The sequence below is a fragment of the Sus scrofa genome, chromosome 2 (assembly GCF_000003025.6).
Source record: "Sus scrofa isolate TJ Tabasco breed Duroc chromosome 2, Sscrofa11.1, whole genome shotgun sequence".
NCBI lineage: Eukaryota > Metazoa > Chordata > Mammalia > Artiodactyla > Suidae > Sus > Sus scrofa.
Window position 1 is genome coordinate 7,501,644 of NC_010444.4, and position 13,538 is coordinate 7,515,181.

General features: G+C 60.9%; 1 protein-coding gene across 1 annotated transcript in view; it reads left to right on the forward strand.

Moving 5' to 3' along the window:
* NRXN2 (neurexin 2) overlaps positions 1-13,538 on the forward strand; it is a 99,410-nt gene that overhangs the window by 46,873 nt on the left and 38,999 nt on the right. The window contains 8 exon segments of the mRNA XM_021082873.1: positions 282-668; positions 845-1,048; positions 7,924-7,950; positions 9,368-9,487; positions 9,835-10,216; positions 10,813-11,003; positions 12,598-12,771; positions 13,098-13,217. Coding sequence (XP_020938532.1) covers positions 282-668; positions 845-1,048; positions 7,924-7,950; positions 9,368-9,487; positions 9,835-10,216; positions 10,813-11,003; positions 12,598-12,771; positions 13,098-13,217 — 1,605 coding nt within the window.

Sequence of the window (13,538 nt, forward strand, 5' to 3'; positions counted from 1 at the left end):
GTGATGTCCCCTAGGCGGCATGGCCACCTCCTGTACATCCTCCGAGGACTGGCTCAGGTGGGAAGGGGGAGTCTGGACAGAGGCGCAGGGCACACTGCAGCGGGGCTGGGGCTGGCTCACACACGTTCCTGACCTTGGGAACCTTTGTCAGGCAGCGACCGCAGCCCGGGCCTGCCGCTCGCTCGCAGGGTGCGGGGCGGGGCATCCCTTTGGGCCTGCGGCGGTGCCTGGAGGTCCTGCCTTCCCCACGGAGGCCCACTCCCCCTCGATCCGATCCGCAGGCTCCATCTCGGTGAACAGCCGCAGCACGCCCTTCTTGGCCACCGGGGAGAGCGAGATCCTGGACCTGGAGAGCGAGCTCTACCTGGGCGGTCTCCCTGAGGGCGGGCGGGTGGACCTGCCCCTGCCCCCGGAGGTGTGGACGGCGGCGCTCCGGGCCGGCTACGTGGGCTGCGTGCGGGACCTCTTCATCGACGGGCGGAGCCGCGACCTCCGGGGCCTGGCGGAGGCGCAGGGGGCTGTGGGCGTGGCCCCCTTCTGCTCCCGGGAGACGCTGAAGCAGTGCGCCTCGGCTCCCTGCCGCAACGGGGGCCTCTGCCGAGAGGGCTGGAACCGCTTCGTCTGCGACTGCATCGGGACCGGCTTCCTGGGGCGGGTGTGTGAGAGAGGTGAGGCTGGCCTTCAGCCCCGCGCCCCTGCCATCCCGTGCCCCTTGCTCCTGAGCGCGCCCTCCACCACGCGCCGCCGGGGCGTGCCGTCTTTGTAATGATTCTCTCCGTCTCCTCTCTCCCTCCACTGGCCTCTGCCTGTTCCCCCCCTTCTTGCTCCCCACCTCCTGGGGCAGAGGCTACGGTCCTGAGCTACGACGGCTCCATGTACATGAAGATCATGCTGCCCAACGCCATGCACACCGAGGCGGAGGACGTGTCTCTGCGTTTCATGTCCCAGCGCGCCTACGGGCTCATGATGGCCACCACCTCCAGGGAGTCCGCTGACACCCTGCGTCTGGAGCTGGACGGGGGCCAGATGAAGCTCACTGTCAACCTCGGTAACCACCCCGCCCGTGCCCCGCCCCTTCCCCGCCCCTGCCTCTGACTCCACCCCCTCTGTCTGGAGAAGTTGGTGGTGGCGCCAGCAAGAGTTTGGAGGTGGGCAGGTGCCAGCCGGAGTCAGAGCCCCTGCGAACTTGGTGCCAGCGAGGGCACACAGTGTCGGGCGATGCCTCGCGCTCAGCAGCACCGTGGGGAGGGGGACCCCGAGGGTGTCTAGGGTGTGACAACTACCCTCCCCACCCAGGGACTCCCGGGTCTCGGGAGGCGTCACACACGTAAGGACATAGCTCATTCCCTGCTGTGGGCTCATCTGCTTGCTCATCCGCTGGTTCATTCACTTGAGAAGCACTCGCAGACGCCTACTGGTGCTCAGCCTGAGCTCAGTGTGGCGGCAGATCCGGAGACCTGGCCCGCAAACAGCCGCCCTCGTCTGCTCTGCATTTAGAGCTGTGACTGTGTGTGTATGCGTAGGTGCACAGGGAGACGTGTGGGGACATGTCATCTCCTTGTCTGCTTTCACGTGTGAGTCCCCATAGCTGTCCCCATTTCATAGACTGTGAAATCTGCATACTGACCATCCAACATCACAGAGCTCATGATGGTCGGAGAGGAGCTGGGACTCAAACCCAGGCTATTTGCCCTGAAGTTCTGTGCTTTCTTGTGCCTCTGGCTGGGCTGGAGGGTGGGGGCAACAGGAACTCTTGCCTCCAGATGCTCCATGCCTTTGCCACGACTTGGAGAAGGTGTGGTTCCACCTCACCTGGTGGTCCCTGGGGCATCCGAGTGGGTGGCACCATGAGGCTCTGTGGGCTTTCTGTGGGCTTCAGCTCTCATGGGCAGGACCCAAAGGAACAGAGCAGGGTCACTCATTCAGCTACTGTTGATGGGTCACCTTATCAGTGCCAGTGTATTCTCAACCCAGGGCTATAGTATAAGATATAGCATAAGACATATAGTATATAGTATAAGATAAGATATAGTATAAGTGAATAAGATGAGGTCCCAGAGCTCCCTGGTGGTGCAGTGGGTTAAGGATCTGGCATTGTCACTGCAGTGACAGATCAGTCCTTGGCCTGGGAACTTCCACATGCCTTGGGTGCGACCTTAAAAAAAAAAAAAGACGCGGTCCCACCCTCATGGAGCTTTCAGTCAGGGGAACATTGAGGCCTGAGGTCCTAAGCTGCCCGGGCTAGGGTCACATCTCTCCACTTCTGACTAGCCTCTGAGCATTAGAGGTGTAGCATCCGAGGGCCTGTGGCATGGGGAAGACTCAGGCCACTGGGGTCCCTGGTTGTGGCCTGGTCTTGAAAGAGAAGCTGGGCTCTCCTGAGCAGATTAGCATCCTCAGCTGGTGAGACCTCGGAGCTTTGAGCTTTAAGTGTTGATCTGGAGTCTCATCCTAATGCTCGTCTCCAGGGCATTTGCGGGACAGATGGTGGCCTTGTAGGGGCCCATTACCTCGCTCATACATTTATTTGTGTATTTATTTATTTGTTTGTTTTCCCTCTTGGGCCGCTCTACGGCATATGGAGTTCCTAGGCCAGGGATCGGGTCCAAGCCGCAGTTGCAGCAACGCCAGAGCCTTAACCGGCTGCCGGATCAGGGATCGAACCTGTGTCCTGGTGCTACAGAGATGCTGCTTATCCCGTTGGGCCACAGTGGGAACCCTGCTAATAAATGTATACTGTGTCCTTTCCCCTTTGGGCCACCGGGCCTTTGCACTCCTAGGACAGGATTTGCCGAGTGAGGCAGGGGCTGGAGGTGGGAGCTGTGCAGGTGGCCAGGGCCTCAGAGGTGAGGAGCCTCAGCTTCCCCGAAGCTCTGCTTCCAACCATGATCACTGCCAATGGGTGGTGGGTGGCAGAGGGAAGAGGAATGGGAGACAGCTTTCGGCTAGCTTTCCGTGGTCCGTACAATGTCCCCTGGCACCTCTGAAACGGTCACAGGAGGAAGACACCAGCCTAGGACCCCGTGAGTGGCCCCATGCCTCTCGGACTGCGCAGGTCTGTGTAGCCAGGTCTGCTACCCCTTGCCTCGGACGTGTGTGTTCTCCGTGTGGTAGAGCACGTGGCCCTGTGTCTGGTGCGGACACTGCAGGGGAAACCTGGGGCCTTCTTTCGGCAGAGATGGCAGATGCCTCTTCCTCATTTGGACGGTCTTAGGTTCCCTGCTGGGGTTGCTTTAGATTAGACGGGATGCAGCAGCCTCGACCAGGACAGTGCACCCTAGTGGGTGGGTCCTCGGGGCCTTTTCTTTCTTTTTCTTTTTTGCTTTTTAGGGCCACTCCCACAGCACATGGAGGTTCCCAGGCTAGGGGTCTAATTGGAGCTGTAGCCGACGGCCTACACCACAGCCACAGCAACATGGGATCTGAGCCACGTCTGTGACCTACACCACAGCTCATGGCAACATTGGATCCATAACCCACTGAGTGAGGCCAGGGATTGAACCCGCAACCTCATGGTTACTAGTCAGATTCGTTTCCAATGCACCATAATGGGAACTCCCTTCAGAGCCTTTCACCCTCAGGATCTACCCTCTCGTTCCCATGGACATGCCACTCTCTGTGCCACATAAGTACTTAGAAGTTAGGGGACAGGGTGGCCAGCAGGACAGTCCTCCCAGCACCTCTCATGACTGGCTGTGCCCGGCTCCATCCCCAGAGCTGCCGTCTCTAACGGCTCATGATAAGCTGTGACCAGCTGCTTGGCGCACATGCATCAGTCCACAAATACCAGGTGATGTGTGTACAGGGAGCTGTGGGGCTGTTGTGTGAGCCACCCAGACACACGGGTGGTCCACACCCAGCCACCAAGCCTCAGGCTGCAAGGGGAAGAGCATTGGGCCCAGGGCTGGAAGATCTGGGTTCTGGCCCTGGCCTCCTTGGCTGTTGGGTAAGTCATTGTCCCTCTCTGAGCCTGTTTTTTAATCTGTAAAATGGGGGTAAGAATCCTCACTCTGCCTCCTTTCTGTGGTGGTTTTGAGGCTCCAGTGGAATCATGAGAGTGAAGATATTATGTAGATGAGAGACACGCATGGAGATGGGCCCAGCCGACTGGGGGCTGGGGGCTGGGGAATCGTACTGGCATGGGGACCTAGGCTTAGAGCCAGGCCCGGGGCTTGCTTACGAATCGCAGGACCCAATCGGGCCCCCAGCTCCGGAGCCCCATTCTGATCACCATCCTGCTGGCCAGCCTGGGCCCCAGGCCTGGTCTGGACTCACTGGCAGAGGATGGAGAGGAGCCTGGTCTGCTTGGTCTTTGGTCTCGTGGTCTCACCCTGTTGGGAGGGAAGCCAGGCTTCCGCAGGCGGCTGTGCAGGTCCTCCCTGGAGTAGTGGACTCGGTGCTGGGGTCCTAGAGAGAGCGCGGAGCTGCCTGTGACCGCATGGCGGGACTCCTGGGGGAGGTGCCCAGTGCCAGCCTCCAGCAGTGACCCATTGTTTGTTGGTCCAGAGAGAGGTGAGAAGGCCTGAGGCACCTGCCTCCTTCCAGAGGATGCCAGAGAAACCGGCTTGTGCCTCCTGCCCCGGCCTGGCCTCCACCACGTCCACAGGCCCTGGGCCAGTTCCCGGAGCTGTGCTATCTGTGGTCCCCGAGCAGGATGGTTGGTCTCGGTCCCTACAGGACTGTAGAGCCCTGGATTCTTCGCCCTGCTCCAGTGTGACCTGGGTTCCTGGGTTCCTTCAACCTTTGGGCATGGCCTCCGGAACCAGTTCCCAGCCTGGCCTGCCCTTGTCAACCCCCCACCCCCACCCCAGTTGCCCCACCAGCAGTTGGCCAAGGGTGGTCCCAGCTCTCAGTGACATAGACATGAAGGGTGCATTGTAATTAAAAAGCCTCTACGATGGAGGGGCCCTTAGAAATCCTCTCCATCAGCCCGCCCTGCCTGTGCCTCCCCTGTGCTGCTGCCACCGACGACAGGGCACTTCTGTTCAGAAGCCTTCGGCACCAGGAGCGCCCCACCTCTGAGATGGTTCTCATCACTGGGTCACTCCTTCCTGGTGGGGCCTCCCCTTGTGAGATTCCCACTCGTGGTCCTAGTTCTGCCCTCGAGTGCGCTGTAAGCCAGGCTGCATGCACACTACATTCCAAAGCCCTTCAATCTCTGGGGCCACAGGATGCTGCCTTGTTCCCACCAGGGGCTGTTCAGTAGTTCTTTTTTTTTTGGCATTTTTTCGGCCGCTCCCACGGCATATGGAAGTTCCCAGGCTAGGGGTCAAATCGGAGCTGTAGCCACCAGCCTAAGCCAGAGCCACAGCAACGCAGGATCCGAGCCACATCTGCAACCTACACCGCAGCTCACAGCAACGCCGGATCGTTAACCCACTGAGCAAGGGCAGGGACCGAACCCGAAACCTCATGGTTCCTAGTCGGATTCGTTAACCACTGCGCCACAACGGGAACTCCTGTTCAGTAGTTCTTGAGCCTCTTCTGAGGCTGGGCTGCTGGGGAGACAGCTCTGAACCAGGGCTGCGCTGGAGGGCACGTGGCCACTCTGTAGTGTCACCTCCGAGACTCCAGCCAGGGGGCTCCTGCTGCTCGAGGAGCCTTGGTCTCCAATCCGCAGGGCCTGGTGCGGGGAGGGGAGCAGGTGGGGGAGGAGCGGGAAGCCTGGCTTCTTTCCCTGGGCTCTTTCCATGCAGACGACTTTTCCTCATCTGTCTTATCACACGTTCATACCATCACCCTGGTCTCCACGTCCAGCCAGGGCCCTCGGTGGGTCTGTGCGGAGCAGTCACTTCTGTCCGTGTGCTGAACTGGAGGCGCAGGTGACTAGTGGACAGGACAGCAGCTCAGGCTCCCTGAGCTGTGCTCTGGGCGGGTGTGTGCGCCTGAGGGCGGTTTCTCCCACTTACTTCGGCTCCTGGTTTTCCTCTGGGATGGTGCTGGCTGCCTCCCGGGGTGCCTGTGTTCAAGGGGACTTTGCTCCCTTGAACCGCACTGGAGTGGGGGCTCCTGAGGGTGGGTTCAGTGCAGGGGGTGGGCCTGGAGCTGACACCTCTTCTCTGGACAGACGGCCCCACCCCTTCCCGGTGCTCCCCTGCAGGGGAGGGGGAGAACTTCTCCCCTCTGGGTCTTTCTCCAACAGGGAATCAGCCTGCCCTTCCAGCTCCCTTTTTTCTTTTTTGGACCCTTCATTGGTGAAGACTCTGCTGGCCCCGAGAGAGCACCCGTGACCCAACTCCTGGCCTGGCCCCCACCCCTCTGCCCTCCCACGCCATCTTCCTCTTCCCCTGGTCCAGTTTCTCCTTCCTTCTGCTCCCCTCTTCTTCCTCTTTTCTCTCTGCACCTTCTCCACCTCCTTCCTCTCCCAGTCATTTCTGACTTCCCCCTGTACCCGCCCCTTGACCTCCTTCTTCCCCTCCTTGGTGCCAGGCCGTGGTTCAGGGTCCCGGATGCTCCCCCCCACTCTTCTGCTGCGGTTGACAACGCGTGTGGAGCTCAGCCGTACTGCCCGAGGGGCCCGTGCCCCCAGAGCCACAGGGGAACCTTTTACCTCCACTGCAGGAACCTTCGGGGGCCCAGGGATGTCAGGCGCCCCCACCCCATTTTGCCTCCTGGGCCTTGGGGTGGTGGGCAGAGCCTGTCCTGGGAGAAGCTGCAGGATGGCAGGGCAGTGCTATTAACAGAGGGCTGGGCACTGCCCCTCTCTGAGAGGCAAGGACTAGCCCAGTGGACACCTGTTTCCTGCTCTCAGTTCAGGAGCCTCTTGTTCAAGCCCCTCAGTTCACAGGGAGGGAGGCCGAGGCTGGAAGAGAAGAGCTTTGCCCACAGTCACATAATAAGATTAGCATCCAGCTTTTCTGCTTCAACATGCAGGACTTTCTGTAGCCCCAGGCTGTCCGGCTCTGATGGAGCATCACAGGCGCCCAGAGGGCCCCAAGCCCCAACTTCGCAGGACTCTGGTGCTCTATTTCCTCTGCAAGGCTGGCTGACACACACATTGTGGGTAACATGTCCCGGCAGGGTGATGGCCAGAGGCCCCGGGGCTCTGGGCTGCAGCTCTGCAGAGACAGTGTGCTTTTTGAGCATGTGGGGCCCTCTGAGCCCAGAGTTGGAGGATAGCCAAGCTGGGGCTGGGGAAGGGGCAGGAGACTTGGCTCATGGTGACTGCTTGTCGCTGAAGTCCTCAGAAGTCATACTTCGGGAGCCTCAGCATCATCATCTGTGAGCCCTCGGCTCCTCCCTAGGAAAACAAATTAAAACAAGTTCCTCTTCATGGTGAAGGACCACTCCGGCCCCCCCGTGGCAGCCTGGCATCCTCCAGGTTAGGAAGGGTAGAAAGAAGGTTCCTGTATGGGTGGTGCTAGCCCCCTGGGACTTTGGGAGGTGTGTGGCCGCGGGAAGGGGGCCCTGGGACAGATCCCTCCATTTAGCTCAGAGCCCAGAGGTCTCTGTCACCGCCTGCGCTCTGAGCAGGGAGTTGTCCCAGAGCAGGGGGTGCAGGGACTCTGGCCCTCCCCACCCATCTCCCTCTCAGAGATGGGAAGATGTGGGGTTTGTCAGGCCCTCAGCCCCCCGGTGATCCCCTGTACGACTGGGGTTCCCGAGGTGCCCCTCTCCCTCAGACGTGAGAGGCCTGGGCCCCTCTAAGAAGGGAGAGATAGGCCTTCTTCCTGCCATCTGGCTGCCCTGCCTCCTGGCTCTGGGGAGGGTTGGAGCCCTCTCGGGGGAAGGAGGGACAGGGGTCCAATTGAGGAAGGGGAGAGGGCACCTGAGCACGCGTGGTCCCCGGAAAGTGGCCCTGGGGGGAACCCCCGCCCGCAGATACCCCTCCCTGTGAAGGATGTAAAAAAAAAAAAAAAACAAAAAAACTTGTTCTGCCTTTTTGTCTCCCCTCCCCCTCTGCCCGCCCCATGGCCCCCCCAGACTGCCTGCGCGTCGGCTGCGCACCCAGTAAGTGGCTTCCCTCTTCTTCTGCAGAGCCCCAAGGGGCCTGGGATTCTGGACACTGGGATTTGGGGGGCGATGGTGGGGAGGAGAAGGCGTCCTTGCTGGCAGTGGGTGTGGAGCAGGGAGCTGGAGTGGGGGGGATGGAGGGGGTGTGGTTGTAGAGGGCGGAATGAACCAAATGAAGCGGAACCAGGGAGAGCTGGTGGAGGGCCCAGGATGAGAAGGCCCGGAAACCCTGTTATCTCAAGTCCTCTGGAGGGTAGGGTTAAAGGCTTGGTGGCTCCTCTAGCGAGAGGCCAGGAAGGAGCCAGCGAGGGGCTGGGATATCCCGCTGCATCTCCAGAGGCGGCCACAAGGGGGAGGGCGAGCCACGCAGGAAAGGAGATGAGAGCCGGGCGGTGAGTGGAGGGAATCGTGGGCAGGGCCTCAAAGTTCAGCCCCCCACTGCCCCTTTTTGGGGTGGGAGTGAGGTTCTGCCAAATGGGGGTGCTTTCAGAGGTGACAGCGAGGATCTCAGCAGGGGTGAGATGGAGAGATGGTGTGGACATCTCAGAGCGTCCCAGTGTGCCTGGATCCAATGTTGTCTCTGAACGTGTTTCTGCATGGTGTGCTCTGAGGTCACGGAAGAGCACAGGGACAGGGACACAGCAGCCACAGGCGGAGAAAGTGTGGACCTGGCTTGTCTCTGTGTGGTCGGCGCTTGAGTGCGCATGCGTGGTGAACCCTGTCGCTGCAGGCGAGAGCAATGAGGGGGGCCCGGGCAACCTGGGAGCACAGTGAACGGAGTGCAGCCCCTTTCGAAAGCTAAATGTTTTGGTTTAGACTTGGAAGTGGTTAATCCAGGTCTTAAATAAATGGTCATTCTTCCTGAGAAACACTCTGCTCTCTGGCCGGCTGGATGTGCTACGTATGCGATGGCATGACTGGGTGTGGAATTAACCAGCTGGGCAGCAAGGTCACGGTTGGGTCCCTCTAGGTGCGGGAGCTGTGTGTCTGTGTGGAGTTTTCACAGCCAGCAATGAGGCTGTGGGTGCGTAGTCACATTTGGGTGTGCGGTAAGGCTCTGTATTTTTGAAAGTTTTAGGCCTATGCAGCTATGCTGGGAATTTGGCTGCTGGCTAAATTGACCTTGAAGATCCTTAGGAGACTCGGGGAGGAGTATGTTGGTTGTAGGAGTGTGTCTGGGTGCAGGGTTTTAGGGCAGAACTCCAGAGGCTCTGCACCATTTACGTTGGATTCTTTGCAATCAGCACCCGCGGAAGTTGCGTGGTGTGGCGGGTCTGAGCGTGTCTACCTTTACGGCTGCCTGTGTAAAAGCTGCGTGTGGGCGTGTGTACCTGCGTGCACGGGTGTGTGCGGGGCTGAGGCTCTGTGTCGAGCATCTGGAGGTGCCGCGCTCACCCCCCCCTTGGTGCTGCAGGTAAAGGGCCCGAGACGCTCTTTGCGGGGCACAAGCTCAATGACAACGAGTGGCACACAGTGAGGGTGGTGCGGCGTGGCAAGAGCCTGCAGCTGTCCGTGGACAACGTGACCGTGGAGGGTAGGTGGCCTGCGGCCCCGTTCTTGGTGGCCGCCCCCTGGGGCAGCGTTCTGGCGAGCTGCTGCTGCCGTGTCTTCCCTAGGGGTGGTGTATCCTGGGGTCCTGGACCCTGGGGACCGTTTCAAGTCCCCACAGGCAGCATCGCCTGCAAGCCTAGCAGCCCTGGCCTAAAGAGCCCCAGGACTGTGCTTGCTGCCAGCACCTACCTGCAGGTGTTGGGTGACGTGTCTCCCACGTGGCCCTTGAGTGGAGGGGAGGCTCTGGGCACCCAAGGTCCAGCCCCAGGGATGATCCTACAGGCTGGGCCCCAAAGCCATGCCCCCACCTCCATCTCCTGTCCCGAGCAGGACAGATGGCCGGAGCCCACACGCGGCTGGAGTTCCACAACATTGAGACAGGCATCATGACGGAGCGGCGTTTCATCTCCGTGGTGCCCTCCAACTTCATCGGGCACCTGAGCGGGCTGGTGTTCAATGGCCAGCCCTACATGGACCAGTGCAAGGACGGCGACATCACCTATTGCGAGCTCAACGCCCGCTTTGGCCTGCGTGCCATCGTGGCTGATCCCGTCACCTTCAAGAGTCGCAGCAGCTACCTGGCGCTCGCCACGCTCCAAGCCTACGCCTCCATGCACCTCTTCTTCCAGTTTAAGACCACGGCCCCCGACGGGCTCCTTCTGTTCAACTCGGGCAACGGCAACGACTTCATTGTCATCGAGCTGGTCAAGGGGTGAGGTGCTGGGCACTGTATCGCTCTCAAGACGAGGTCCCCTGCCCCTGATGACCAAGAGGCAGCTCCCTTAGCCACCGGCTGCGATGTCCAATGTCCCCAGACTGTAGGTCAGGATTCAGGTCCCCGGCCACCAGCCCAGATGGAGAAGCAGCACCCCTCTTCCATCCTGGTGACTCCTCAGTTGCTTCCTTGCCAGGGATTTCCCAGTCGTATCTGTTCTCCAGTCACTGTCCTGGCTCAGGCCTTCTGGCCCTTCTGCAGCAGGACAGGCTGTGTCCCTGGAGGTCCCCACCCTAGAGCAGCTCTGTCCCTGTCCCCAGGGGACCGTGCTGCCCTCTCAAATCTCTCCCCCCACCAGCTTCGCTTCTGAGCCTGTCCCAGGAGCCAGGTGCCCCCCCCCGCTACCCTCCCCCTCAGGATGGGACCTCACTCCGGAGTCCTCGAGTCATTTTGGGTCCCTCCATTCTGAGGTCTCTCCACCCTTTCCTCCTGCGGCTCCCAGCACCTCCCCGCCCCGCCATAGCTCCTCCTTACCCCACCTTCCCAGCATCGCCCCCACCTTGACCCAGTGTCTCCTCCCTACTGTGAGGCAGGTACATCCACTACGTGTTTGACCTGGGGAATGGCCCGTCCTTGATGAAGGGGAACTCAGACAAACCAGTCAATGACAACCAGTGGCACAACGTGGTGGTGTCCCGGGACCCAGGCAACGTGCACACGCTCAAGATTGACTCCCGCACTGTCACGCAGCACTCCAATGGCGCCCGAAACCTCGATCTCAAAGGTGGGGCCTGGGGCCTCTGGAGAAGGCCTGGCCCCAGCCCAGACGCCCCTCAGCCCAGCAAGGTCACCCTGGCTGGGATGGCCTTTCAGGGGCGTGAGTCCCCTTCCCCTGCCCATGGCCCCCTCACTCTTTCCACTCACCACTGTGTCTAGCCGGCCCTTTTCCTGGCCCAGCTCAGGTGTGCCTGGCTCTCCCGTGAGGCTGCCCTTTCAACACTGACAGCCTGGGCATGCCTGTCATCTGCGGAGCCCGACGGCCACACTCTCAAGCTAGGAGTAGGCAGCCTGGGGTTCCAAAGACCTCCTGGCCCTCCAGGGCTGAGTAGTCTGCCTTGGTTGGGGGATGGAGACAGAACAGTGTCCTGGCAGATGCCCCCCGGAGGGTGGGAGGGGGCAGTGAAGAGGGAGAAAGGAGGAGCCATTGCTGGGTGCCCCATATTCCTTCGGCATTGGCTGGACTGGCTCTGCGGACTTTTTTGGACTGAGGCTTCCCTGCCGGGCTCAGTGTCATTCCCCAGGCCCTCTTCAGTGGCTACTGAAGTAGCCTGTCCCCAGGATAGGTGGGTGAGAGGGGAGGGAAGAGGAGGGCGAGCCTAGAGACCTGGGCCTGCAGCTTCTCCAGAGCCCACTGGGGCCACATGAGCGACCTTCACATGCCCAAAGACTCCCTCAGTCCTATCGGGACCCCTGGTGTCAGAGTGACTCAGACTAAGACTGTCCAAGCTTGGGGAGGGTCCTCTAAGACCCCTGAATTTGCTTCCCTCTTGGGGAGGCAGAAACAGAAGCTTCAAGAGGCTACATAGATTGCCTGAGGTCACACAGTGAGCGGGCTGCAGAGCCAAAACTGGAAGCTTGGTCAGATCCTGGGCCAGATTGGGTGGCACAGTGCTGTCAATTCTCCCTGCTCCCAGAAGGGGGCGATGTGTCTCAGAGAATCCAGAGCAGCAGCACACTGGGGGTGGCCTGGAACGAGGGCTCCACAGTTTCTTACTGGAGGTCTGCCCTGGGATGCCCAAGACTTCCAAGGAGTTAGGTCCCCGGGGGGAATCAGTGTCCCTCAGAACTGCTTTCTGGTGTCACCCAGCGTCCCCAGGTCAAGGCTTCCCTAGATGTTGTTGGGAGGGGGCGATGGGTGCTGGGCTGGGCTTGGACCCACCCCCACCCCCACCTCCGGGGCGAACTCAGAGTCAGGAGCAGCCAGCACAGGCCTGAAGGGGTTCTGGGGTTCTGGGGTTCTGGGACGGAAGACTTGGGAAGTAAGGAGCCGGGGGTGGAGGGGACCGGGCTGCACATCTCTGAAAGGCCCTGATTACAGGCCGGAACTGGAATCAGATGTGTGGGAGAGAGCAGGGAGCAGGTTCCTCCAGCTGCTCCCCCTCCCCAGGCATCTGGGCTTCTCTGGGAGGGGGGCAGGCAGATGGCAGAGCGGAGAAGGAAGGAGGAGGAGTGGGGGGGCTCTGCTGGCCGCTGCTTCTCTCTGAGGAAACTGGAGTCCGGCCGGGATGCAGGAGCTGATGGCTGGAGGCTGGTGTCCTGGGAGGGCAATGGGGACCCGGGGGCCAGGAAGCAGAGGTTTTGACCTGCTCCCTTTGCAGGGGAGCTGTACATTGGCGGTCTGAGCAAGAACATGTTCAACAACCTGCCCAAGCTGGTGGCCTCCCGGGATGGCTTTCAGGGCTGCCTGGCCTCGGTGGACCTCAATGGGCGCCTTCCGGACCTCATCGCCGACGCCCTGCACCGCATCGGGCAGGTGGAGAGGGGCTGTGATGGTGAGTGTGGGGCACGGGAGTTCGATGTGACCCTCAGCCAAGAGGTCTTCCTCTCAGGCCTCGAAGGGCATGGGGGGGGCGGGTCAGGGGTCACCTTCCCACCCTGTCGCCTCACCCTGGCCCCCATCACAGTTCCAGGCCAAGACTGGCAGTCCTGGAGCCCCCACCCCCACCCCCTCCCACCCCCGGCAGGACTCAGCCCTTGCAGCGGAACTGAGGGCAGGGCCTCTGGCCTGGCTCCTGGCCCAGAAGCTTCCTTCTACCCTGCCTGGGATGGGAGGGGGCTCGGCTGAGCGGGGGGTGTTCCCTCCTCCTGCCTCTTCCAGGCCCCAGCACCACCTGCACCGAAGAGTCTTGTGCCAACCAGGGCGTCTGCTTGCAGCAGTGGGACGGCTTCACCTGCGACTGCACCATGACCTCCTACGGAGGCCCTGTCTGCAATGACCGTGAGTGCCAGGGTGGTGGGAGGCTGGGGAGTGGTGGCCCCTTCCCAGCCAGAGGGATGCTCCGAAGCGGGGAGAGTCTCTGAGAACCCAGCTGCTTGCTTCCTTCTCATCCTTTCTGGTCAAACGTGGCCGTGCCCACCCAGAGTCCCCTTACAGGCCCTGTGCAGCACTGTGCCACCAGCACGTCTGGGGTGGCCATTGACAGATGGCCTCTCTTCTTTGTTCTGAGCTGGTGGAATACTGCTCCCTTCACCCTTCACCAAAGGCATCCGTCTCCTTCGCTCTCCCCAGGCAATCCTGGCCACAGTCCTCCATGCTGTC